The sequence below is a fragment of the Electrona antarctica genome, assembly GCF_951216825.1.
Source record: "Electrona antarctica genome assembly, chromosome: 3".
In the NCBI taxonomy this organism is placed as follows: domain Eukaryota; kingdom Metazoa; phylum Chordata; class Actinopteri; order Myctophiformes; family Myctophidae; genus Electrona; species Electrona antarctica.
In genome coordinates this window covers 43,472,613-43,498,214 of record NC_136808.1, presented here as the reverse complement: position 1 = coordinate 43,498,214, position 25,602 = coordinate 43,472,613, and the positions used below count along the sequence as shown (strand labels likewise).

Here is a 25,602-nt window from a genome sequence, read left to right as displayed (position 1 = left end):
AGAAGGTAAACAGAGTTTCCACTGTAGCTATACTCAAACATTTTTTTTCACAGTTAATTTAGGAAAGTGCCATCGGCTGAGAGAAAAACAAATTACCAGAAGAAATATATGATTTTCTTCAACCATTTTACTCTTGCATCCCAATTTTAGCCATGCCAAATAGGTGACAAATCAAACTAGAAATGCACTCGAGGTGCCAACTTGCGCGTTACAAGAGCGTTAGCAGAGCGCACAAGTACTGCTACTAACTAATGTCTATTACAACTACTCACGTGATTTGATTGATGGGAACTGTGTGACTCCAATGAGGATATGTGACTTCACGTGAAGCAGCCTGTGACATCAGTCTATGATGTCAGATCTATTATGTCAGTTATCTTTTATCTATGATGTCAGAATTATGATGTCATCTATAATGTGTTAGTATGTTGTCATCTACTGTATGATGTCAGATCTATGATGTCAGATCTATGATGTTGTCAGTCATCTGTGATGTCAGAAATATTTGTGTAACTTTTTCTATTTTTTAAGATGAACCATTTGGACCCGTCCTATAGCATCCATATTCTGGAGGGAACATTAGCAGAAAAAAGCAGATCTGAAAGCTCAACTTGTAGATTGTCCACTTGAGGGAAAAGAGCGGGCCAAGTAGGTCAAAGGTCATGTTTAGGTTATTGCCGGTGTAAGTCGTTACATTTCAGAAAATACACATTAATATGAATCCATCAAAAAAAGAACACAATTACATTAACAACAACATTAATTTACATTTTACACTGATGATAGTGCTGTCAAACAAGTCTACAAAGCTATATCTATGAAATCTATGAGAAAGTTTCATCTTCAACACAACTTTATACAATATGGGGTCTCTGTTTCTCTCTCTCTCCCTCTCTCTGTCTCTCTCTCTCTCGTCTCTCTCTCTCTCTCTCTCTCTCTCTCTCTCTCTCTCTCTCTCTCTCTCACTCTCTCTCAGCTAAGAGGTCCTTGGCCTGGAAAACATTGAATAAGTACATGCATGTATACAAAGTTTAGCACTGATCGGTCCGCAGCCAGTTTGCGAGATTAGCTCCAGACACACAGACGACATACAGACCCTTTCATAGATGGCCAGCCTCCAGCAGAGCCATGCCATAAAAAAATATATATATATTTTTTTGTTTACGAAAACAACATTAACGGTTTTGTGGGTTATTTCCCACACCGTTCCGGTGAGTTTCAGTAGAAACAGTGGGTGTGTTCTTGTTACATGCAGGGCTATTGTTCAACAGAGTGCCTCCCACTGACGAGTCTATATAAAGTCAGATTTCACCTGCAGCTCAAATAGGCCTACCTTCCTGTACTAACTATAACTTTGACGAAGTCAGCTCCACTGACTCATTTGACAGCTGGGATCCATAGAACATAAGAGAACCACATTCAACTTCAATTAATCGTCATCGCCATTTTTGTCTTTTATACTTTTCGTGTCATGATGAGGACTCTACTTTTTGGAGTTATTCTTGGACTTTTGACCCCTGGCCACTCGTTACCGGTTAATGGTGAGTGAAAGTTTATTCTCTGGCGCACTCTCTCTCTCTCTCTCTTTTAGCATATTCTCTTATCCAGAGTGACTTGTGGGTGTTTTAAGTAAGATACTGAAGTGTGGCAATTCGATCCTTTATCTGGATTAAAGTATGTGTCTAAATATTTGTCACTAATGTCACTCAGGCTGTCATCTCCATATTTTAAATTTATATGGTTTTCCATTAATTAATGTCCTATTTCGTCATACAGACCCCTTTTCCACCGGTTGGGAACTGGTTCAGTTCAGAACCTGCAGTTTTTAGTCCATGAGCCAGACCTCCAAAATTGGAACGTTAATTATGAATTGAGTGGGCAACACCATACCTATATTACATTGTCAATATAAGTAAATTAATATATGATAACCCTTCCACAGTAGTAGCTTGTTCTATTTTTTTTTGCACATTATCCTACATAATGCCTAATTTGCATAATTAAATGCAATTTCAGCAAATGTGTAATACAAGAAATCATTGTCTTTGTGTAAGGGTTAGTTTCATGGTGATAAATATTAATTACATTTTTACCTATTCACCTATCACGTATAGGCCTACTGAAAAAGCTACTTCTGTGGAAGTTACTTATATTGATCCTATAGAAACATTTTAATATAGGTATGGTTTTTCCCACTCAATTTATAATGAATGTTCCAATTTTGGCTGGCTCATGGATTAAAAACTGGTTCTGAACTGAACCGGTTCCCAACCGGTGGAAATGGGGCCACAGTGTCAAACAATAGTACAGCAGGTGTACAAGCTCAAAACGTGACTCATTTGAACTTGAGCTAGTTTTAGATTTTTTTTATTATCGCATTTATTCCCAATAGAAAGTCTAGTGACTCTAGTCGCACGCACGCACACACTCACTCACTCACTCACTCACTCACTCACGCACGCACGCACGCAGGCGCGCGCGCGCACGCACACACACACACACACACACACACACACACACACACACACACACACACACACACACACACACACACACACACACACACACACACACACACACACACACACACACACACACACACACACACACACACAGTTGCTGTTGTTGAGGAAACCTTGTCCAAACCGTTACTTTTCAAAAGAAAAACAGAAACTACACTTTGTATTAGAAATGCAATGCACAGCTGGTGGCTTTCTGCTCACCATAGCGTATTCTGCAACAGTTCACAGCTGTTGCAGAATACTCTCTCTCTCTCTCTCTCTCTCTCTCTCTATCTCTCTCTCTCCCCCCTCTCTCCCCTACACTGTGAGTCAGCACTCCCACCTTCACCTGAGATGCTCCTGCATGGTGTTTCAGGCTCCAGACTCTCTCTATCTGTAAGAATGTCCACTCCATGCAGGCTCCTGTTACATCACCGGTGTCCATGTTCCACTGGCTCCGCTCGCCACACACACACAGTCTTTGTCAAAACAAAAATGCTGAGCAGCTCCAGGAGGTGCATTAATGATATCCCCTGTCGTGGCTCTGTCAGGGGGGAAACCTTGTATGTCCAAAACTGTTACTTTTCAGCATTCAAACAACAAAATAGCATACGTAGCAGATCTACAAGCTCGGAATGCAACGCTTTGTGGCACGTTTTGAGCTTGTAGATCTGCTTCCTTTTCTACTTTTGTGCGACACTGTAGTGTGAGAATGTAGGGTGTTAAAAAACGGAGGAGGGGGGAACATAAAAAGATGAGATGAGAGGTTTCTGCCTGACAGCAACGGTATAATACGAAACCAAAAAGCAGTTATGCATGTAAATCTGGCTGAACAATATGTTCATGGTGATCAACCTCACTGAACATGACTAGACAGAGATGGAAGATGCACGTGGCGTAGCCTATAAGACTGGAACCTGATATAATTTTTGATTAGTACCACAGACGAAAAACAGTCTAAGTCCAAATTTCATTCTGACCCCTCCACGAAAAGGCCTCGTTGTCCTGAACCCTTATCTATCATTTATACATTATGGATCAATAGTGTGGACTTAGACTGTTATTCGTCTGTGGCATTATTTTGATCATATTAAGTATTCATTTACTTTTCTTGAGAATGTATACACAGATGAAGTACAGTAAGTAAGTAAGTACAGTAAGTAGCCTAAGTAATACAGACAATTTAAAACATAGGTCTATATACTTACCATAGGTGATTCGTGTCTCTCAGGGGTCTGTTCTAGACCCCTCCTGTTTTCACTCTACACCATATTAGCTGAAAATAGCTGATCTACAACATAGACACGTTGTGAGCTTATAGATCGTCTATTTTCATGGAATGTTTGCACCACATTATAGGGACCCTGGGGTTCAATTGGATAAGTATATTTACTTTTCTTTAAAAAAACAACCCTTACCGTAACATTGAAAACACTTTTCAATGTTGGAAATTGGAATAAAGAAAGAATGTGATTTATTGCATCACTGGGACCATCGGCATTATATATATTTTGCGTCCATCTCTATATTCAAGATCTGCTGCAGTGCAAATGCTGAACATGATTAACGTTTGCATGAGACAGGGGAGTGGGGGAGTTACTCAATTTAACCATGTCATTATCGTGTGCCAAAAGCTTGCGTAGCATGCTTTAATGGAAATGAACAATTTGACAGAATTGACACTCCTTTGGTTAACACACAGGAATGATTAGTCAGTTAAGTAAATCAATACTTGAGCAACTGACTCACCGCTCCTCATCAAAAAGCCTCATAGCACAACAAGTTTATACAAGCACTATGTCTGTTTGCTGATTAAGCTCTTATCCTTAGATCTATACAAACTACAAAGCTCTGTGAATTTCCTTTCCCTCCAGGTCAGGGCATGACGCAACGCACGTAGGTACATTCTTTGTGGTGATGCTTAGTTTTTTTCCTTTTTCATTTGTCACACAGGTGTCACAGAGCTACCGGTGGCCAAAGCGGAGGAGGACATGCTGCGAGAGGCCGTGACGGACGGCTTCATCGTAGGCTACGCGTTCCCAACCACAGCCACCAGTGAACTGCCCAGAAGTAGTAGTAATGAAACGACGACATCTCAACTTCCATACGGCCAGTCGCCCACGGACGAAGCCGAAGAGGAGGGCAGCACCACCACCAGCTCGGACGAATCTGATCCCATAGAGGCCAGCGGGATTTTCGAGGGCAGTGCTGATGTATACACATCAACACCGTGGGAAGTCACGTCTAGCCAAGTCCCGACTCTTACCTCTACTGTACACAGTACTACAGAGGCAGATATTCTCCTCACTTCTGACTCAAGCATTACCACCCAGGGTTATAGTCCTTCCTCAGAGTCAGTTACAGACCCCAGTACAACTATCAGTGTAACCCTTACCCCTAGTGTTATACCTGATATACATCACCACGCTGTCACAGAAGAACATGATGTAACAGACTCTACAACTAGCAGCGCTGCACTACATACTACACCTATGTCTACATCTACTGTCAGTAACCACATCGTTCCACATCTGGTCAATGAGGTTGAGGTGTCACTTCCAGCATCCGAGGAGGAGTTGGAGAAGAATATAATATCAGAGAATCGACTTCCAGGTAATAAATGCAGTGGAGCAGTCCTATATATCAACTTGTAGGGATAGTTCATCTTTGCCCGCTTACAACTGAGTGCCATTTGGTTCCATTTGTAGACTTTGAGAACCACTGCTATGTCACAATTGCAGGTATATCATGTGTATGAAGAGTATGTTTGTTTTTTAACTCATATTCTGGTCCCTACAGGTCTCAGTGTTGAACATTCAGTAGCGACTGACAATAACATATCTAAGCAAGAAGATCGCAAATCATCAAGTAAGTCCAAAGCAAGACTGTCTGTCCTTTATAGTACTTGTGTATTTCTGTTGCTTAATGCGCACATTATATACATTAATAAGACTTTGTTTGGAGTTGTTTGGACATTGTTTATTTTATTCAGAACATAAACTGGATCTGCTACTTTTGATTATTTTGCGTGACGCTGTAGTGTGATCAATAGGGCGTTACTTTACGAAAAAAACAAAAAGTTAAAATATGGAGATATGAGGCTTCTGACCGACAATAGCAATTCCATTACTACATGTTGACCATATGGTACCTAAAGAACAATGCATTGATGTAAATCTCTCTCTTATGGTGGTAGGTTGGATGATCATCACTGCCTTTGTTGTTGGCGCAATCGCAATGATAGTAGTCCTGGTTGCCATCGCAACAAGGCGCAGGTAAGATAACTGTAATACACATAACATTTTCATATTAAAATAATATCTACTTTTTAGTATATTTATTTTTTCCCCCCCAATAACTTGCACCCTTAGGTGGCGTGGAGCACCAAAGCAAATGCCCAATACCGAGGAGAGCAAGGCCAACGGCAGCAACCAGCAGAGGGAGCAAGAGATGGAGACGTTCCTAGAGAAAGGTACGCCCAAGGAAGACCAGCACACAGAGGAGTACACCGTCATCCCCTTGAACGAGCTCCCTGAAAAACAGCCTCTTCAGTGACACTCTGGGGTACTGGACGTCTCTGAGGGACGTGGGACCTTCTTTGAGGGAGCGTGTGTCAGAACCGAAGGGCTGGACGTTTTGAGCAAATGAATGTAATCTCGAGTGCAGGACGGCCGTTGCTGTTGAACAAAACAGGCTTCTGTGAATCTTCAGGGCTCTGAGCCCACAAGCAGTACTAGGAAGACCAAACTTTAACTTTAACTGACTTTTCAAAACCTTTGACATCTGTGATTATTATTACTATGATCTCTGCCAGGCTGATCAGAGCCTGGAGCGGAGATTGGACGGATCAGCGCTGTACTTTTCATGCACGCAGCCAGTATATGCCAAGGAAGTACCTTCGCCCCAAGTGTTTCTAATCAGCCTCATAGTGGCACTAAAGCCCACCTTCTATGTTTTGGCCTATAACCCTTGAACCGTAGGTTGTACAATCAAACAGTATTTGTTCCAGAATTCCTTGAATCATTCATGATGCATTATGAATGCAACTCCATATATAGCCACACCCATTTCCAACTAACTGAATTTTCGCATTTTCTACAAAACACGTTTTGCTACTCCTCCTAGAGACTATGTCCAAAACTTCAAAAGCACTTACACATCTGACGGACCAAATGCAAAAGGTTTAACCATATATTGTAGAAATACCTTTGTTTTCCCTCACGGCTTCCTTGGGTCCTGGCGGCTGCAACTCACCTCTTACACAGCCCTGGGTATAGGCCACCCGACCTGGTGGAGATGTACGCACTCCACAGAACATCACTTTCAAGTGGTGACATAATTATTGTCATATTGTCACATACGTAATAATAATGTATTTCATATAAAGTGGTCAGTTAAGAAGAATACCATTCATTTTTTGTTATTTTGAAAATTGCACTGTTTCATTTTCTGTTGAATGTTTATCATTATATTGTAAATAATAGTGGGAATAGTACTTTTTTAAAACATTAAATGTGGTTAAATACATTATTAAGTACATGCACCAAATCTACTCTATAACATAACTGGATGTGATCCAGTTATGTAAAAAAAAATATTATTGTGAGGTTATTTTGTGCGATATTACTTTCTAATTTGACTGTAACTTAAGTAATGATTTCCCCATATACATAATTTATGTTCTTATAGTACTGTGCATTATTCAGCGTAGTGATTTCTCTTGTCTATGGGCTAGAGTTTCTAGGTAACTTCTATATGACAATAAGTCAGTGTTTTGCATTTGTACAATTAATGTGTGGATTCCATCACTGTGCGACCTCTGGAATTCTGCCAACATTAACAACTACATTTTGAGAAATAAACACAGAGGCACCGTTTATCTATTTGTCATTTATATTTGCACAGAAGTATTAAAACATTTAGACAGTCCATTTGTCTGGCAGATAATGTTTGTTTTGTGTTGTTGTTGTTTATATAGCACTATGATACCTGGAGGTCAGCCATCAATGACATCAGTTATCAATGCTGTCAGTACACACAGAATAATGTATGGTTGGTTCAAAGAATCATAAACTACTTTAGTGAATGGTTCTTCATGTTCCTCATATGGTTCTTCAAAGCACTGGCGTAACAAGTCAATACCGCGGCCGTGGCGGGGGGGTAGAGCACATGATCGGGTCCCCCGTACCGACCCCCCCATTGCACGACATGATGCATTATGGTGCGATATTAAAGCTTGACGTTACATCACTTTAAAACAAACACATCCCCGCAACTGCGGATCTTACAAGCCTCGGCTACTGCAGTTTTCGCTCACACAAATTGTAACCATTTCAGCAAAGTAGTAAGCAGGCTAAAGTGAACTTCAATTTAATAACATCACATTCTTGCAGGCAGTGACAGTAACTGTACTGTAGCCTACCTGTTAATGTTTTTTGGGCAGCTGTTTTGCTAGCCCCTTTCGGTACCCTCGGTTACCGTTTCTGAATTTTGGCCGATGGTAGCCCAGGGTCCCTGATCGGTTCGTAAGCACTCAATAGGATGCAAATGTACATACCCTGCGTTCACACCGATCTGCGCTCCGCTTGAGTGTTGGTGAAATGTTTCAAAGATGCATAACGCGGCTATAGGAGACAACGGAAACGTGGGAGGAATCGCATTAAGCCCCGATGCCGCCACATTTTGGCCACAGAAACAGAGCTACAAATATTGGGCCATAATAACGTGAGTGTATTGAATGTAGACGCAGACACAACAACATGGAAAACAAACATCCACCACAGCAAGTACGAGCTCCGCCAATCAGAGGCAGGAACGTAGGGAAGCGCAGCTAGCCAGTCTCGGTGCGGGTGGCGGTACAATGGGAAGTCAATAAGGAAGTCAAGGAAGTGAGGAAGAGAGAATTTCAGAGCAGACAAAACTTCAAACAAAGATTTAAAATACTTAACGGCATCGGGGCGATTTCTCCCACGTTTCCGTTGTTTCCGTTGTCGCCACGTTATGCATCTTTGAAACATCTCACCAACACTCAAGTGGAGCGCAGATCGGCGTGAACGGAGGGTATGTACATTTGCATCCTATTGAGTGCTTATGAACCGATCAGGGACCTTGGGATACCGTCGGCCAAAATTCAGAAACGGTAACCGAGGGTCCCGAAAGGGGCTACTGTTTTGCCAGCATGCACCTAGCCGATCGCGAGCGAAAATTAAAGCCTGGGTACAGAGGCTACAGTAGCATGCACCAGCATGAGACTTGTATTAACTACTCACCTATAATACTGCGGACGCGGAGGTTCCATGTTTAACTTACTTCCAAAGTGTGTACATTGTTTAAGTCATGCATGGTTTTCATATCATATATGAACTTTGGTTAAAAGCTTGTGTTTAATTAATCCACGTGTGGGTTCTTGTTTACTACCGGTACTTGGTTTAGCTTGGTTTGCACTTTGCAGGCATCATAATAGCAAGAAGCTAGCTTGGCTACAACCAAAACTGACTTCCTCTTTCTCTTCAAAATAAGAGCCACTTGTAATGATTAGTCAACACTAGTTTAATTTCTAAGTCTACCTACAGGACGTAGATACTTTTATAGCACTCTGAGATTTGGGGATCTCATATCCATATTTGGGCATAGAGGTTTCCAGACAAACACCTTGACACACGGAAACGTCTCCAACTTTATTATAATAGATGATCCCTTTCAACCCCCGCCACATCGTCAACATCAGAGCAAGCATGCTACAGTCAATAACACGGAAAGCGTCAGACCTCAAGGAAATATCATCGTATTATCGTATACAGTACATTCTTGGACCAATATGTGTGAATCAAAAAACAACAAAAAAATATATTTTCATAGCCTATCAGGCCAGTTGACTACAGAGCAAAGCTTTAGTACAGGAAAGGGCTATAAGGAAATCAATTATAAAAGGAATAGACAAACAAGTTATGGGTTTTGAATTGGTTCAGGTTATCCGCTGTTGGACAGAAATCCTGTATGTCCAAAACAGTGCTTTTTTTAAATCCCTTCTATTAGAAGGAATGAAATGGACCCGATGTTAAATAGTCGACCAATAGAGGACAAACAAAAGCTTTTCTATTTCAGAGTGATACCGTCCCTGAGCCAAAACACTTTAGTTGGCTAAATTTGGTGTAGCTGGAAATAGACCTAAATGTGGGCTGCCAGAACTAGTGTTTTTGACAGCTGCAATCTTATCTTATACCCAAGGTAGGTTCACACCCGAGGTAGGGTACTCTAAAATGTTCATTTGACTTTACAGCCAAATTTGCCAACAAGTGCTTAAGGTATCGTTTTTGTTTCTGTTATGGATCCATTGTATCTGATTATTTGGTACACTCTGCCATTTACAGTAAAAGTATACATTGTATCTATAGCCTACAGTACAAAGTCAATAACCTACAGTAGGGCCTATGTGAGAGAACGGTTTAGCTCTATCATTTTAAGTTATTTGTTTTAATATATGGTAGTCTTCTATTTTATAAAAATGTATAGCAAAAGAAAACATCACAAAAGTGCCAAATTCTATACAGTTGAAGAATACATTTGAGCTACATAGAATATATACACAAAGTGCAAGGAGGCACTTTAAACATGAAAATACAAACTGGTGCAAAATAAAACATAAATGCCACTACACAGATTCGATAAATGCTATACTTAAATTACAAGCACTCTTTTGTGTATTTATATTTACATACAGTTGAACTGCGTGAGCCATGGGTTTGTTTTACAAGAAAGGCACAGCCTTCCTCTTCAAGATTGTATTTAAATGGGGTAGTTCACCACAAAATGTATTTTTTCTATATCCATTGGTATCCCCATGAAGCCTTGAATTCACTGAGATATTTTATTGCATTAATTTGATTAAATATTTCCATATTGAATAAAAAAAATCTCTATAAAAATAATGTATGTAAACCAAATCACAGAATGGACCACGCTATACTAACTGTCCAGGTTAAAATTGTTTTAAATGTAGCATTGCTCTTGTTAAGATAGGTCTCTCTTTGCTTCATTTAATTATATATTGCAATATTGGCTCAGGAATGCAAGGGAAAAAACCCATGATTTTATTTATTTTTATTTTTGAGGTGAACTATCCCTTTAAACTGGCTGCTGCAGAGAGACAGAACTTCACTTTATTTTATTTTTATTAGATCCCATGTCAGTCCTAATACTCTATGATGTCATAATGTCCAGCAATGTCATTGTCATCATACGGACTGCACTTTGCAGTTGACATCTTCAAGGCAAGGTTGTCCATTTTTTTTTTCTTTTTTTTTTCTGCAAAGAAATATACAGTTTTGAAACAAACAAAACAACAGAGCAATGCACTGGCACCGCTGAGAGTGGGAGAGTCAACCCTTTGAATGTTAATGTCACGCTCTCTTTATCTTGTGGTCTCTCTTTCACTCTCTCTCTCTCTCTCTCTGTGCAGCGGATCGCACGCACGCACGCACGCGCGCGCGCACGCACACACACACACACACACACACACACACACACACACACACACACACACACACACACACACACACACACACACACACACACACACACACACGCTCCTATGAACACAAACTTAGTGATTTGCAATAAACAGACAAAAACAGAACACATTCAGTGCTTGTGCATTAGAACAACGTTTCTCCAGCTCAGGTCTGGGGACTAGCAGGGGAGTCCAAATGGACCTTTAACGGGTCTGTAACTCTGATAGCTCGGAGTTAAATTAAAACACAATTTACAATGTACTGTAGATATGGGACCTTAACTTTATGACAAGTTACACGTCCAAATGGTCCAATGGAGGGGACAGGGACCAGTCGTTTAGAAACAAAGCATAACAGTTCCAACATTTGGTTTGTGGCCTTGGCCCTGGGCTCTCTGCATCACTGGACAGTTTGCATCGGTCGCTTGTTTATAAATAATTACACCTGCTGTTATTTAGAGGCCATATCCACTCCTCTTACAGACTTAAGTCCAAGATTTAAGCTGTGGTGGTGCTTACGTCTGCAGGCCATGTGAGCTGACAACAACACAGTTGACTGTTTGACTTAAAGGATTATATTCGCCTGCAGGTAAAACAGTCGGAGAGGTAACAGGTAATGCACCTTAGCAGCCTGCGGTTTATAGTACCGATTGACACCAGTTTTCTTAGTTAACTTTCTGGCTGCCATAGCCTTCTGCCTTGTCATCAAACAAAACAAAAAAAATACAAAGTTAATGGGATAACTCGAGGAATATATGAAATTACAGGCCGACATTGCTCTTGTGGAAATTAATGAAAACATATTTTTACCCTACCTCTGATTTTAGACATTTTATGGCATATAACTGGCAAGGCCATGATCACATTATGTTCATGTCTTTCGTTTGTTTCATTTTGCCATGATCACATCAAATCTGCCTTTCAAATTAGAAAAAAAGTGATCAATCCACTAGCACCCCCTGTTGAGCAGGTGGAGAGAAGACTGTTGGTATTGCAGATGTCATATCGTAGCTGTAAATTAGATTCTTTCAGAAGTTTATGTCTTTCGTTTGTTTTGTGGGCAGACAGACAGACGAAAGCTGGTGGAACTCAGGGAAAGTTCCGTCTTGTTGTGCACGTTAGTCACGCTTCCATGGCTCTTCCTCAACAAGAGAGAATTCTCTCTGGAGGCCATTTGGGGGCATGCCATTTGTGGTCACCTGAAAGCAGTCATCAAGTCATCTAACTGTGTAGTAATAATAATAATGCATCCAATTTGTATATAGCGCTTTTCATGGTACTCGGAGCCGCTTAGTTTAATGTGGGGATCAAGGCACCGTCACATGCACACTGTCACAGGTTGGGAGCAGAGAAACCAAAACCTTAACCACTTACACATTTTGATTAAAAGAAATTAAAAATAAATGCATAATAAAAAAACCTAGAATGTCTAAAATAGGGATGCCAGTTAGAAAGAGATCAGACATTTTTGACTGAATTTGATTTGAGGATCCCCAATGTGTAGTCTCTTCGAAGATACAATTGGGAACTTATTGATGAATACAATTGATTTTAATCAATACAACCATTATCTGCAGTAATTTGAGGTGGTCTGCCTATAATCTTCCATAAAGACATCAACAGGTTCAATGTCCGTAAGGTTTTTGAAGCAGGCGGCACACCGGATTGGTTACGACATGCACTGCCATCTTTAATGTAGTTCGGACATTGTTGCAATTAGCTCTCTCTCCGTTGATAGAGAGAGACAACGGACATAAAACTTGTGGATTGTAGCTTTAAATGTGATGCAGTAACATGTACAGTTACAGTACAATATTGATATGAAGTTCATTTCACAATTGGTCATGTATTTGATGGATTCTCTGCCCAACCGAACTACAATACCACAATAACAATAGTATCCCTAATAATAATTATCATTCAGAATATCAGACACAATGTTGCACCATGCGGACATCCAATGTAATAATTAGCAAATCAATAAAATATGTTTTGTTTGTTGTTGGTTGCATTTCATGAATACTTTTGAGGGTGTTTTGCTTTTGGCATTTTATGAATATCATCACTTTGGATGAAACAGCAGTTTTTATGTCTACCACTGCAGCAGACTTTGACCAAAGAGCAGCATTTGATCAAGGGCTACCACGAATACATGTCCAATTACGAAAACAAACATGTACGCGCATGGTGCGCATGTACAGTAGATATCCAAATAAGACATCAACACAAAACACAAAATGATTTGAGAGCAGAAAAGGTTTGAGAGAAGCTTATGCTTAACATCTTATAGGCAAGTCATACAGATTTCAATTAAGGAAAAGTGAGTTTCTTTAAGGATGTTATATGTATTAAAAGAACAAGTGGTGAATATAAATATTGGAATGCTGTTGATTAGCTATACATTGGTATCACAAAAACTGCTTTTTTTCATATGATTAACAGGTGTACAGTATTACATATAGATTTATTTCACACCTTTGAACAATGATTTAGATGAATGTGTGACATTGTATATTCACATAAACATAATTATGTCAATATACAAAATAACATAAAACAAAAGACAAACACACAACAACTTAAAACAGCACGAGCACATGACAAACACCTGGGGAGCTTTTCTCTACATACAAGTCTCTATGTCCGTTCTATATCCATATTGTACCTTGGAGTCGTCCATGAGAGCAGAGTTGTGGTGGTGGTGGGCGTATACATTCTGGTTACTACTGTTGTTTTCATAATACTGCTGCTGTTTGGTTCCCATGGTGTCGTATTCATCGGGTGGTCGGCCTTCCCGCTCTTGCTGAGCATCGAACTCGTCCAGTTCAGCTTTGGAGAGGTGGTACACGATGCCCGCGCCGTACGAGTCTCCCACCACGTTGACGGACGTGCGGAAACGATCCCTGCGAGATCAAAGTAAATGTAGACACAAAAGTCAAAGTCGTACGATTTGTCACACATGTTACCACAGTTAAATTTGTTCTTCGCATTTGACCCATCTCTTGGAGCAGTGAGCCGCAGCCAAGGAGCGGTGAGCTGATTTGACCCCCCCCAATCCAACCCATTGATGAGTATTGATACTCCAAGCAGGAGAATGGCTAATACCAAACGTAAACCATAAAATCTCCAGGCTTCTACATTCAGGAAGCGGATCCAATGTAGTAATCATTTTGTCAGAAGCTCTTGTTAATAATATTTTTCATTGGTTCGATATTTATAAAACCCAGAGACACACTTAACCACTTTCACTTAATTGCTGAGATTGTAGATTGGCTAGTTCTGCTACTTTTGTGTGAAACTGTATGTAGTATGACAAAGTCGCCCGACTTTAATTTATGAAAAGAAACACTAAAAGTAAAAAATATGGAGATATAAGGTTTCTGCACGACAGCAGTGATTTGTAAACTGGTGTTAATTTAGTTCACCATTATGCGTAGGTTTTCTCATTAGTGAATTTCCATCACATCAAAAGATTGTTGTAATTAATCATGCCCAAGAAAGGATGACACTTGAATAAACACACAGGCACGCACGCACAAACTCACAAACATGCACGCACAAACAATAACACGCATGCACCCACAATCACACTCACACACACACACAAACACACTCACGGGCACGTCCACACACAGCGTATCATTCAAATTAAGCCTTATAACAGGGAGAGCGGGTCACGTGATCCAGCATCCATAGCAACCATCCATAGCAACATTTAACATCTACTGTACATTCCAGCAGCTATCAAACTACAGATAGATTCTCACAAGAAATGTTATCAAAACAATGTCTGCGTAGATTGTCGTATTGTATTTAAACTAAAATTAGACAGTGGTGTTAGTTGTACGCAGACTCAAGAGACAGGGTTTTGTATTTCAATACATTTCATTTGGATAATACAGTATTATGTTTGCTTGTGCTTCTGTGTGCAGTGTGCAGGCAGAGGGAAATAAGTTACCACTTAAAATCCTTTCCAAAAGTTAAAATATTAGATGTACCTTTGTCTTCATGCCCTAAACATGCCCTAATTAGTGATTTTGAGGTTAAACGTGCACACTATAAGGGGTAGCATTTGCCACACCTGCACCACTGTGCATTCGTGCCCATGTATTGTACTCACAGCAGCCAGTCGACAGCCACCAGCAGACTGATATCCTGGGTGGGCAAGCCGACCGCAGTGAGGATCAGCAGCATGGTCACCAGTCCAGCACTGGGGATACTGGCGGCTCCCACACTGGCCAGGGTAGCCGTCATGCTGAAATAGAAGTCATCGTTCTTGCATTAAGCCGTGTATATGTTCAACAACGCAGCCATGCAAAGTAACATTGACAGCTATGAGGTGGCGAAAGCTTGACCTGCATAGCAACAGTTGCTAAACTATTTGGATTGGCATTGGACAATCGCTTTTTGGGGTGGGATTTAGCGAAGGGCAAATTATATGAAGAAATGTTGAAAATTGGTGAAGTGGTCCTTACAAAAAAGGGAGGAGGGACAAAGAAAAAAGCGGTCTCCCTGTCTCTTTTGTTAACAGAAAATACATTTTCAGATGGGATACCAATTTCATTCAATCAGCTGAGACAGAATCTCTCAAAGAGGATACACTACAGTATCAGCTTAAATTTTATAGTGTTCCAGTTCCATTTTTGTCTGCTCATTCTTTTTCGGAGTCATCACCTTCCATTTAATTTCTTTATCCTGTATCCTGAATAAGTTCTCCCCCCTGATTGGATAACATTTGTATCCCCAACCTGAAAAGGTATTTTCTGTTTGCCTATAGAAAGTTTGATATCAGAATATAGCTGTTTACAAAAAGTTGAAATATGGAGATCCAAGTTATATAATTGTTTACCTTGCTTGCATATCATATCATAATTGTAGAGTTGCAGACTGACGTCTCACCTTACAGTAACGATCTGCCCCCAGTCAAGGTCAATGTCGTTCATCTGAGCGATGAAGATGGCCGCCACGGCTTCGTAGAGCGCAGTGCCGTCCATGTTGATGGTGGCTCCCACGGGGAGGACGAAGCGCGTCACTCTCTTGTCGATGTGCAGGTTGTCCTCCAAGCACCGGAAGGTGACGGGCAAGGTACCAGCACTAGACCAAGACATATGAACAGAAATGCTTTAGATCACTGTTTCCCGAACAGCTGGTCGGGACCCATTTTTTCTGGGTCGCGAGTACTGTAAATACCGTATTCCCCTTTTGGCTTTTCCTACATTACAATTTATAATTTAGGCATTTAGCAGCTATATGCTCTTAATCCAGAGCGATTTACAAGAACAACACAAGGTAATACATCAAATACATAGAAATATGTAAGAATCATAAGCAAGCTAAGAACCTAATATCATTAAATACATTCAAATATGGTATATAAAAAAGGTTTAAACAAAAACAAACTCAACTTTATCAATTAAAACCAATTTATCAAAAGTATTTGATAAATACAATGAAAAGATCTAATCATTTCCATAAATACATTTAATAAAATGTAAGGAGTAATGAAAATAGCCAATCTACAAGCTCACACTAGCTATGTTGTGAGTTTGTAGATCTTCACTAGTTATGGGTCCCGGGCAAATGTATAATTTCTCTTTTGGGTCTTGAGCTAAAAGGTTTGTCAACCACGTGCTTTAGATCAGGGCTCTTCAACATTTCTTCAGGCCAATGACCCCTTAGCTGAGTGAGAGAGGAGCAGGGACCCCCACTGCATATTGTGTAAAGTTGTAAAGTTTTCATAGATTTCTGAAGCAGATTGCTTCATGCACTTGTTTGACAGCATTGTCACCAGTGTTGTGTAAATTGATGCTTGTGTCTTTGTCTGTTTAAACATTATCTTTTATGTTGGATTCATGGTCATGTGTGTTCAGACATAAACCCTCAATAATTTACTTATTATTATTTTTTTACTTCTTCTTTTCCCCCTGTACACCAAACCTCTTCCCTGAAAATAACTGATCTACAATAGACAGAAATGCAGTTTGACTGCAAAACACAGCAGTAGGGTTCTCATCATGGGACGATATCACAAGATCTCGTTATATTGTAGCTGAAATAAACTGACATTCAACACAGAACAGTACAAATATAGTTTTTTTTGACAGCCAAGACTTTCACTCGAATGATTTTAATTGGTTTCTAAAATAGGGTGGAACTTTTAAACCTTTAGTTTAAATTCAAAGAGGTTTATTATAAGCCAGGGAATTGTTGCCAAGCTGCAATTGGAAAGAAGTGAACTCACAGATACGATCTGTTGTGTCTTTCATTTTGTTTTATTCTAATACAAATGATTTTGTTCTGAAGGACACAAAGTGGCATGTTTTCGTTGAATGACATGCAGTTGCTTACAGAGCCGGAGCGTGACCTCTGAGGTCTTGACCTCCCCGGCCACGTTCCAGGCCATGCACTGGTAGACCCCCTTGTCCGTCTCCCGGGTGTCCTGGATCATCAGCGTCTCATCCTCCAGCACCTGAGCCAGCTGATCTGAGGTTTGGGGTTGCCCTTGGCCCTGCAGCTGACAGTGTTCCCTGAAGTGACGTCCACGTTCTGCGGCTGCGACGTGATCCTGGGCGGCTCACAGAGCTCCTCTGCAGTGCACATGGCCACCGTGCGGCCATGCAGGCGCAGGTGGCGGCACTCACTGACTCTGCGTAGCCGGCGTACTGCTTCAGCAGGTCGGCCAACCATAGCAGCTCACAGTCACAGTTTAGGGTTGTTCAGAAGCAGTCTCTTCATGGACTGTAGAAGAGAGAAGGTCCCCAGGACCAGATGGTTGATCCCGTTGTTGTACAAAGTTTTGGGAGGTGAGTGAAGGATTCGGGCTTTAAGAAGTCCGTTATTGTCCAAATAGAGATGTTTGAGGTTCTCCAGGCCTTTAAACGCTTCCCTGGGAATACTTCGTATAGCATTGTTGTTGAGGAATATAGGCACTCCAGTTTTGGGAGGTGACTGGTGAGTGAAGGATTCGGGCTCAAAAACTGCCGGCACGGTTTCAAAGTTTAGATACAGATCATCGTGGTCCAACACACACCCTGATGATCAGCAACAGGGCGACCGCCGTGAGTAAGAACAAAAGCCGCCGCTCACCACCAGTGTTCCGTGATTGATTGAATATTCACAGTATGTTGTAGAATGGGTACATTTCAAACAAAAGCACAAGGCAATACAAAAACTGCTACTGAGGATAAAACCAGGAAAAGCACTAAGACTTGTTAACATCAGGGTCCTCCATTTGGAAACGGCACTTTTTGACCTCTGGCCGCACTGGACGGCCCTCCATGCTTCTTTTTTTTTACACCTCTGCCGCTTAACCGAGAGTGTGGCGTGTTAGAGGAGGCCTTCTCCGTGTGTGTAGGTAACAAAAGCTGACACAAAGAGCCGTCTCCTGTCCAGAGTCCACTATAGTCTGAAAATGGCACTGTTAGGGTGTATAGAACAGAAACAACTCTTCGGTGTAAGACAAACAATCACGTAATTAAATGACACAGCGTTTCTCTTGTGAAATCTTTCCTAACCAAGAAGTCTGTGTTTACAAGCAGCCATAAAATTAAAACATCATCAATCACCATGTTTTTGCGGTCCGTTCTTTCATCTCTCTCTCTGCCACCAATCTAAATGTTATTTCACTCCTGCCATTACCACAAGCATTATTGCAATGCATGTTGTTTAACCAAACTTGAGCCCTATAGCCAGGGGCTTCATTTGATATCCCAGGGGAATTTCCACTCCCTAGCAAGGGGCTAATGTCAAGTACAAACTAATGTGTTGGTGAATGCATTATCCTCAAAATTCTGTAATTTTATGCATTTTCACTACCTTCCTACGTTTTTGCAGGTTAATTAATTCGATTTTAGATTGGTGCTGAGTCAAATCTTCTTGTCACCAATACATACATTAGACACTTTTAAAAGAATCTTCAATTTTGTGAAACCATTGTCAGTATTTCTTTCTGAAATCGGTCTCAAATTGTAACTTTTTTGCCACCCTATATTTCTTTTTTAAATGGCGCCTCTGGCTCTAGTGCAGATCCACAAGCTTGAGCTTGTAGATGCGGTAAGCTAGTTTTTGGCAAATGTTTTCCAGAGAATAGGCATGCTGGGGTTCAAGTGGTTACGATCAAATTAAATCAATTATCATCATTATCCAATGACTAATCTCCAAAGACAGATTCTGCCGCGCCCCAAGAGGCAAAAACATTAGATTTATTTATTTAATGGATTCCCAGATCGTCTCACATATGTGTTTTGTTTTTTGTTGGTTTATTTCAAAGAGGTGTAGCATAGACCACAGAGCTGTTGCCGAGCCAGAAACCAAGGAGAGAGTTCTGAGATCACCTTGGGAAATGAGTGAGTAGGCTACGTCCCATTGACATTAAAAACACAAAGTAAGGACAGTGTGAAATGTGTGATCCCTTGGGGAATGAAAACTTTGAGTCAAAGGCAATAACAAAGCATTATTTTCTCAACAGTAACTAGTTTATGGTCTTTGCGTTTATATGACAATTCAAGACAAGTTTCTGCATATTCAAGGTGAAATGGGAATGAATTTGCAGATTGGATGTTTTCGATGCACGATACAAGTGCACTATTCACCGTACGTGTGTTTGCAAATGTCTAGTCAGGCAAAAGATCTATGAGCTTACAACGCATCGCAATGCGATTGAACGTGAAAGTGCTTAAAGCAGCAGTATGTACTATGGGGCATAACATGGCAGCCAACTCTGCCTTCATTACCCAAGAGTCTCTGCAAGCATGTCCGGCGAGGACACGCTGTGATTGGCAGTCTTCGCTTTGACTGGCAGTTCAGCCTTGGTGCCTTAATTGGCAAAATGCCAGGATGAAACTTGTGTGTCCCCTATTCGTATAGTCTAATACGTTTAAGCCCTAGGGACCCCCTGATGCTATACATTTATGGAAGGATGATTGTTATTCCTTAAAAATGCAACTTTATAATTTTGTGGGACATAATGTTATATTATGCTATAAATAAATATATTAACTTAAGTTACATAGTAAACAATTGAAACAGTTTAGTTTGGGATAATTACTATATTCGATCCATTGGAACACAGGTTCTGTTTTTTTTTCCCTTCCGTAATTCACTTCCATTTCCCGAAAAGTAACAGTCCTGGACATGTAAGGTTTTTCCATTGCCATGATGTCAATAAAAGACCAACTCACAACCTAAAATCATTAAGTTGAATGTGTGAGAAATGTCTCCCCCACCTGGACGCTGTTCCCAGAGCGGTGACCCAGGCCTGGAAGATTCCCATGAAGAAGGTCCAGGGGTTCTTCCTGGTGATGACGAAGTAGATGAGCGGCAGGAAGATCCCTCCGTGGATGAGCAGACCCACTATGACAGTCACCATGTACATGCCCAGCTGTCTGGCCACCACCTCCAGGTCGGCGATGGAGATGATCTTTCCACAGATCAGACAGGCGATACCCAAGGGCGAGTACCTACACACAAACACACACAGTGGTGGAAATGGAATCAAAATATATTTTAAAGTACCAAAAGTAAACATACTCGTCGTTATGCAGAATATCACATTGTACGTTTTCAAAAAGTATAAATATCCTATGTAGGGAGTATTTAGGGCTGGTTTGTTTTGTAATAATAATAATCAATAATATGCTCTATGCACACAGAATAACTCTTCCTACTTCCTTCATGGCCTAGTGGAGTGTAGTAGCTACAGTGCAAGTATGATATTTGCCTCTGCGTGCAGTAGAAGTAAAAGTATTGAAAATTGGAAATATTCCTGTAAAGTAAAAGATACCTCAAAATTGTACAGTACTTGAGTAAATGTACTTCTTTGTGGGGTTTACTTACCACATAATGTAGCCCACCAGCCTCATTACGATCTCATTCAGTACGTTGAAAAACTCCAGCATCAGTTTGGCTTTTGGTCCCATGTTGGCCATGGTGACTCCAAACGCCACGAAAAACCCGATTAAACCTGCAAGAAAAGGGCATGGGACATACTATAAGAGAGATGTCTGCCACCAGTTTATGAATGTGGTTCATAGTGTTAGTGTATATAGTTAGTTAGTTTATTGATCATCTTCCAGTGTCAAGTACAAATTATACAATTCAAGGAAACTGTCACACAAAGGTGGAAAAAGGCTGAAGCTAAAAGCTTATAAACGCCTATCCCATTTACAACCTAACATGATTTATGTTTATTAAAGTCCCAATGCGTGCCCCCCTGTGCCCCCCACAAAATGACCGGAACTACTTAATATTTCACCAAAACCAGAGCAGAACTCCCACCACGAGACTCGGGCAATTAATTAATACTGTTGCAACCACTATATTAATGGTATTTCATACAACTTAAGTAAAAATAAATCTGAACTATCCCTTTAACGGTTAAAGGGTAAAGGGTAAAGTTTAACCACTTCAGGGCTCTATGCTAGTGTATTTTCTGTTTGCTTTTATTGTGGAGAAAGCTTTAGCTGAAAATAGACAATTGTCGATCTGCTATTTTCTGCCAAATGGATGACCTTGAATTGGAATGAAAATGATCATGTTTTAATAAGTCTGTGATGTATATAGGCAAGTTAAGGCAACTATACACTATGAATTAAAATGTTTGACCAACCGAGGACATTCATTCCTCCTTTAAACTGGAGCGACCTCTTGATGGTGAACTGGGGCGGTCCTCTGGTCCTGTTAGTGGGCACTGGTACTTTGGTCGAAATCGTCTGAATCTGCAAGTGACATTTAAAACATCAAATTATTAAAATTAATAATACAATCAGCCATAAACCAGCCTCACATCACCAGGCTTTCCACCACAGAGGAAAGCTCTGGTTTTCATTCTAAAATTGAGACGTGTGATCCGGTTTAGAAAATTAGGGAGACTATAAAACTAAACTAAAATCATTAGTTTAGTCTCCGTAGTCAAAAGAAACATTAACAATTTATTATACCAAACTAAACAAATTTTAAACCAGTGGAATCATTTTGGAGGTGCACGACACTCTTGGGTTCTGCCATGGGTTATATCCGCTCTAGAACGGATCAGAAAACGAAAAGAGAGTTGATACGATGCAGAATTATAGCCATGAACAGAATCAGCATGTGCCATGTGGGAAATCACCTTCACTAGGTGACCACCTGTCAAAATGGCCATAGTTGTGTGAAGTAGAAGACCTCAACACAAACCTTGATTGAAAAAAGACAGAGATCCGGGCACTCAAAATATTTAAAAGAGGAGAAGAATGGCTACGGACCCCCATCTGAAAATATTTCCTGCCAAGGACCCCCATAAGAGAGACCCCCGTTCAAAATGTTCAAAATGATTCAATCTTTTCACAATTCTGTGAAAGATTTTGCTAAATGTTTTGCTCTTACTGTACTAATTATCATTATTTTAATAACTTGTAGCTGCACTTTAACAATAGATTTTTTATTTCTAGATCAGTAGTTCCAAAACATTTTAATATGGTTCTAGGATAAATCCCACCTGTTGGAAGCAGGCTTGCACCAGGTTTTCGGGGAAGAGATTTCGGATGAGGTCAAAGAAGGAGTCCAGACTGGAGACGTCTTCGTTCTTCTTGCCCGCTCCCATCTGCCCCCTGAGCTTGGGGTTTCCGGGGTGGATGACCAGCACCAGCACCACGCCCAGCACCGCTGCGATGATCGTGGTGGTCATGTAGTAGACCATAGCCCGGGTGCCCAGCCGGCCGCTGGACTTGGGGTCCAGACCAGCAAGACCTGTGGGATAATGATCATAAGGGTTTTAGAACCAGTGATGGAAGAACTTAAGAAGTACAGTAGACTCAGATGTTTTACTTAGGTAACAATTCAACTTAAGTACCGGTAAGTATAAATTCTGCATTGTAGATATACTCTTGCTACAAGTAGAAGTCCCATATTCAAAATGTAGCCTGCTTGAGTAAAAGTACAAAAGTATCTGTATTAAAATGACCAGTATGTAAGTGGCAAAAGTATGGTCTTTGTGGCAAGTTCAAAAAGGTACTGCCACACGATAAGGGATTTTACTATAAACCAGTGTTGGAACAATGGGTCCCTGACCCATTTTGAGGTCGCTTTTTTAATCACTGCACCTTGAATTAAGTTTTGGCCTACTGCAGGTAAAGTGTTAAAATGGTTGCTGTTAGAAAGGTTGGAGATGCTTGAATACAGTATATCGTCACTGTGTGGGAAACTGCATGTCCAAAACTGTCACATCGCTTTTTGAGACGCTTTTCGGGCTTGTGGATCTGCAAATGCTGTTGTGTGACGCTGTAGTATGATGATCAAGTAGAGCGTTAATTTATGAAAAAGAGAGAAAAAAAGGATATGGACCAAGGGTCATCACCATGTTGGCTTATGGTGGACATTTTTGGAGAGACAGCCAACTCCATCTTCGACCGCGGCGAGTCGTCTTGACCTTTGGCCTTTGGTCATGACCTGCCTCGACCTCCAGAGCTTTCGTCGCGACCTGCGCCTCTTTTCCACGACGTTCCACCCGTTCACCATGACGCACGGTACGGTCTCCGCGGAGAATGGGCGCTCGTGGAGTATCGCGTATTTTGCGACACGTCGCGACCTTTGACCTTTGTTGTCGCAACCTTTTAATTTTTTGTCGGCGTTCGCCGCGACGCCCGCACGTGCGCCGCGACGCCCGCACGTGCGCCGCGACGCCCTCCGTGCGTTATGGCCTTGGGGGGTCCCTTAATTGCGAAATTTGCGACACTCCTTTGTCCCCGAAAAATAATAGGCTGCGCTTTTCCGACATGTACTTTTTGTTTGATTGCATGTTTTATTTTAGTCTAATACACACATACTGTATCATATTTTGTAGATTGATATTCGTCTCATAAACTCCAAAAAGAAGCAATGATTTTGATTCGATTTGAAAAATCACAAAGGCTACAATGAATTTACAATCAGCTGCTCTACAAGCTCACAACGCGCTATACATCTGCTGCGCGAATTGAGATCTCATTACAAGGTCTGTCTGTCTGTCCATTCGACGCACAGGAAATGAAATGAAATGAAATGATTACTATATTTACCCAGGGTATCTGGGCTAAGCTCAAGAACTTGTTTCCAGCAGGCCCTGCTCATAGAACATTTCATCGTAGTGGTTCAATGCCTTGTTCAAGGGCACTTCAGCGGTGGTAATTTGAACGTGTCGGACCGCTGATTCGAACTGGCGACCTTCCGGTATCAAGACCGCTCCGCAATCCGTTCGGCCACCGAGGCGCACAGAATGCAAAATGCATGCCAAATGATACGCACAGGTGTGTGTGTGCGCGTGTGTGCGTGTGTGCGTGCGTGGGTGCGTGCGTGCGTGCGTGCGTGCGTGCGTGCGTGCGTGCGTGCGTGTGTGTGTGTGTGTGTGTGTGTGGGTGGCCCGAGAACCACTCCACGGCGCGTAAAAGCACCAAAAGATTTTTAGAGAATTTAGACTTCACTCCATGCTTGACTTATAAGAATTACATCATTACCCCCCACCCCCCCCCCCTCCCACCCTTGTTAAATTAATATATTTAAATTGATATCTGTGGACAGACAGACAGACAGACAGACAGACAGACAGACAGACAGACAGACAGACAGACAGACAGACCTCGCAATGAGATCTCAATTTGCGCAGCAGATGTAGCGCGTTGTGAGCGTGTTGTGAGCTTGTAGAACAGCTGATTGTAAATTCATTGTAGCCTTTGTGATTTTTGTGTTGTCCTTGTAGGCTATCTATTGTGTTGGGGGGTCGCCCAGGGACCCCCAAAGGTCCACGGGGACCCCCCAGAAGGACGATCGTGGTCATGTGGATAACATTCCGATGGTATAACAGCCATGCGCTCTGTGCGTAAAATCGTCCAAACTCGCCTTTTCAGTAGGCCATTAAACTTTCAAATCGAATCAAAAACATTCCTTGTTTTTGGAGGTTATTAAAGTTATATCAATCGACAAAATGTGATACAATATGTGGGTATTGGATTAAAATAATTGACGCAATCAACCTGTGCTCTGCGTCGCACAGGGACCCCCCCCCCCCCCAGGTCCATTTGGTTCCATTTGAACCAAATGGAACATTTGAGAACGACTAGTACTAGTGGACTCCTAATGTGCCATAGTGTCATAATAAATAATTGTCATACTTATTCTGAAGAAAACCTGGAGACTTGACATTCAGTAAGTGGGTGTTATGATCAAAATGAGAACATTATAATGGTGTGTAAAACAGAAAATCTAACATTTGCCACGGACAAGACCAAGTTTTTGCCACGGACCGGTCCGTCCGGTGTACGGACATGTTGGTGACCACTGATATGGACAGTAACGATATTTATAGTTTTGTGTGGTTAAGGTCACAGGAGGATAGTGAGATTGCATGACCTCAAAACACCTTCAGGTCTTGTAGAAGTAGGGGTAGCGAACCAACCAGCAGAGGTGGACACTGGATAAAGTAAATCGTTGCTGTTGGGAAGAAACCTTTAATCTCCATATTTTAATGTTTTGTGTTTTTTCGTAAATTAACGCCCTACTTACACAAAACAGCATCACACAAAATACAAAAGTATTAAAAGTACACAGGGAATCCAAAAGTGATTTTTACCCGGCAACGCATGT

At 41.2% G+C, this 25,602-nt stretch overlaps 1 protein-coding gene and 1 long non-coding RNA gene across 2 annotated transcripts in view; one reads left to right on the top strand and one right to left on the bottom strand.

Moving 5' to 3' along the window:
* Positions 1 to 5,321: 5,321 nt before the first annotated feature.
* LOC306920109 lies at positions 5,322 to 7,430 on the top strand. The gene is made up of 3 exons (XR_013789616.1): positions 5,322 to 5,369; positions 5,698 to 5,776; positions 5,873 to 7,430. It is a non-coding gene; the product is annotated as an uncharacterized lncRNA (long non-coding RNA).
* Positions 7,431 to 10,444: 3,014 nt separating this feature from the next.
* Positions 10,445 to 25,602, bottom strand: part of LOC306920106 (excitatory amino acid transporter 2-like) — a 35,693-nt gene continuing 20,535 nt past the window's right edge. The window contains exons 4-10 of the mRNA XM_079496735.1: positions 22,484 to 22,734; positions 21,617 to 21,725; positions 20,845 to 20,971; positions 20,235 to 20,468; positions 15,910 to 16,104; positions 15,131 to 15,265; positions 10,445 to 13,913 (exon numbers count right to left, since the gene is read on the bottom strand). Coding sequence (XP_079352861.1) covers positions 13,634 to 13,913; positions 15,131 to 15,265; positions 15,910 to 16,104; positions 20,235 to 20,468; positions 20,845 to 20,971; positions 21,617 to 21,725; positions 22,484 to 22,734 — 1,331 coding nt within the window. The 3' untranslated portion in view covers positions 10,445 to 13,633. The remainder of the gene's footprint in view (positions 13,914 to 15,130; positions 15,266 to 15,909; positions 16,105 to 20,234; positions 20,469 to 20,844; positions 20,972 to 21,616; positions 21,726 to 22,483; positions 22,735 to 25,602) is intronic.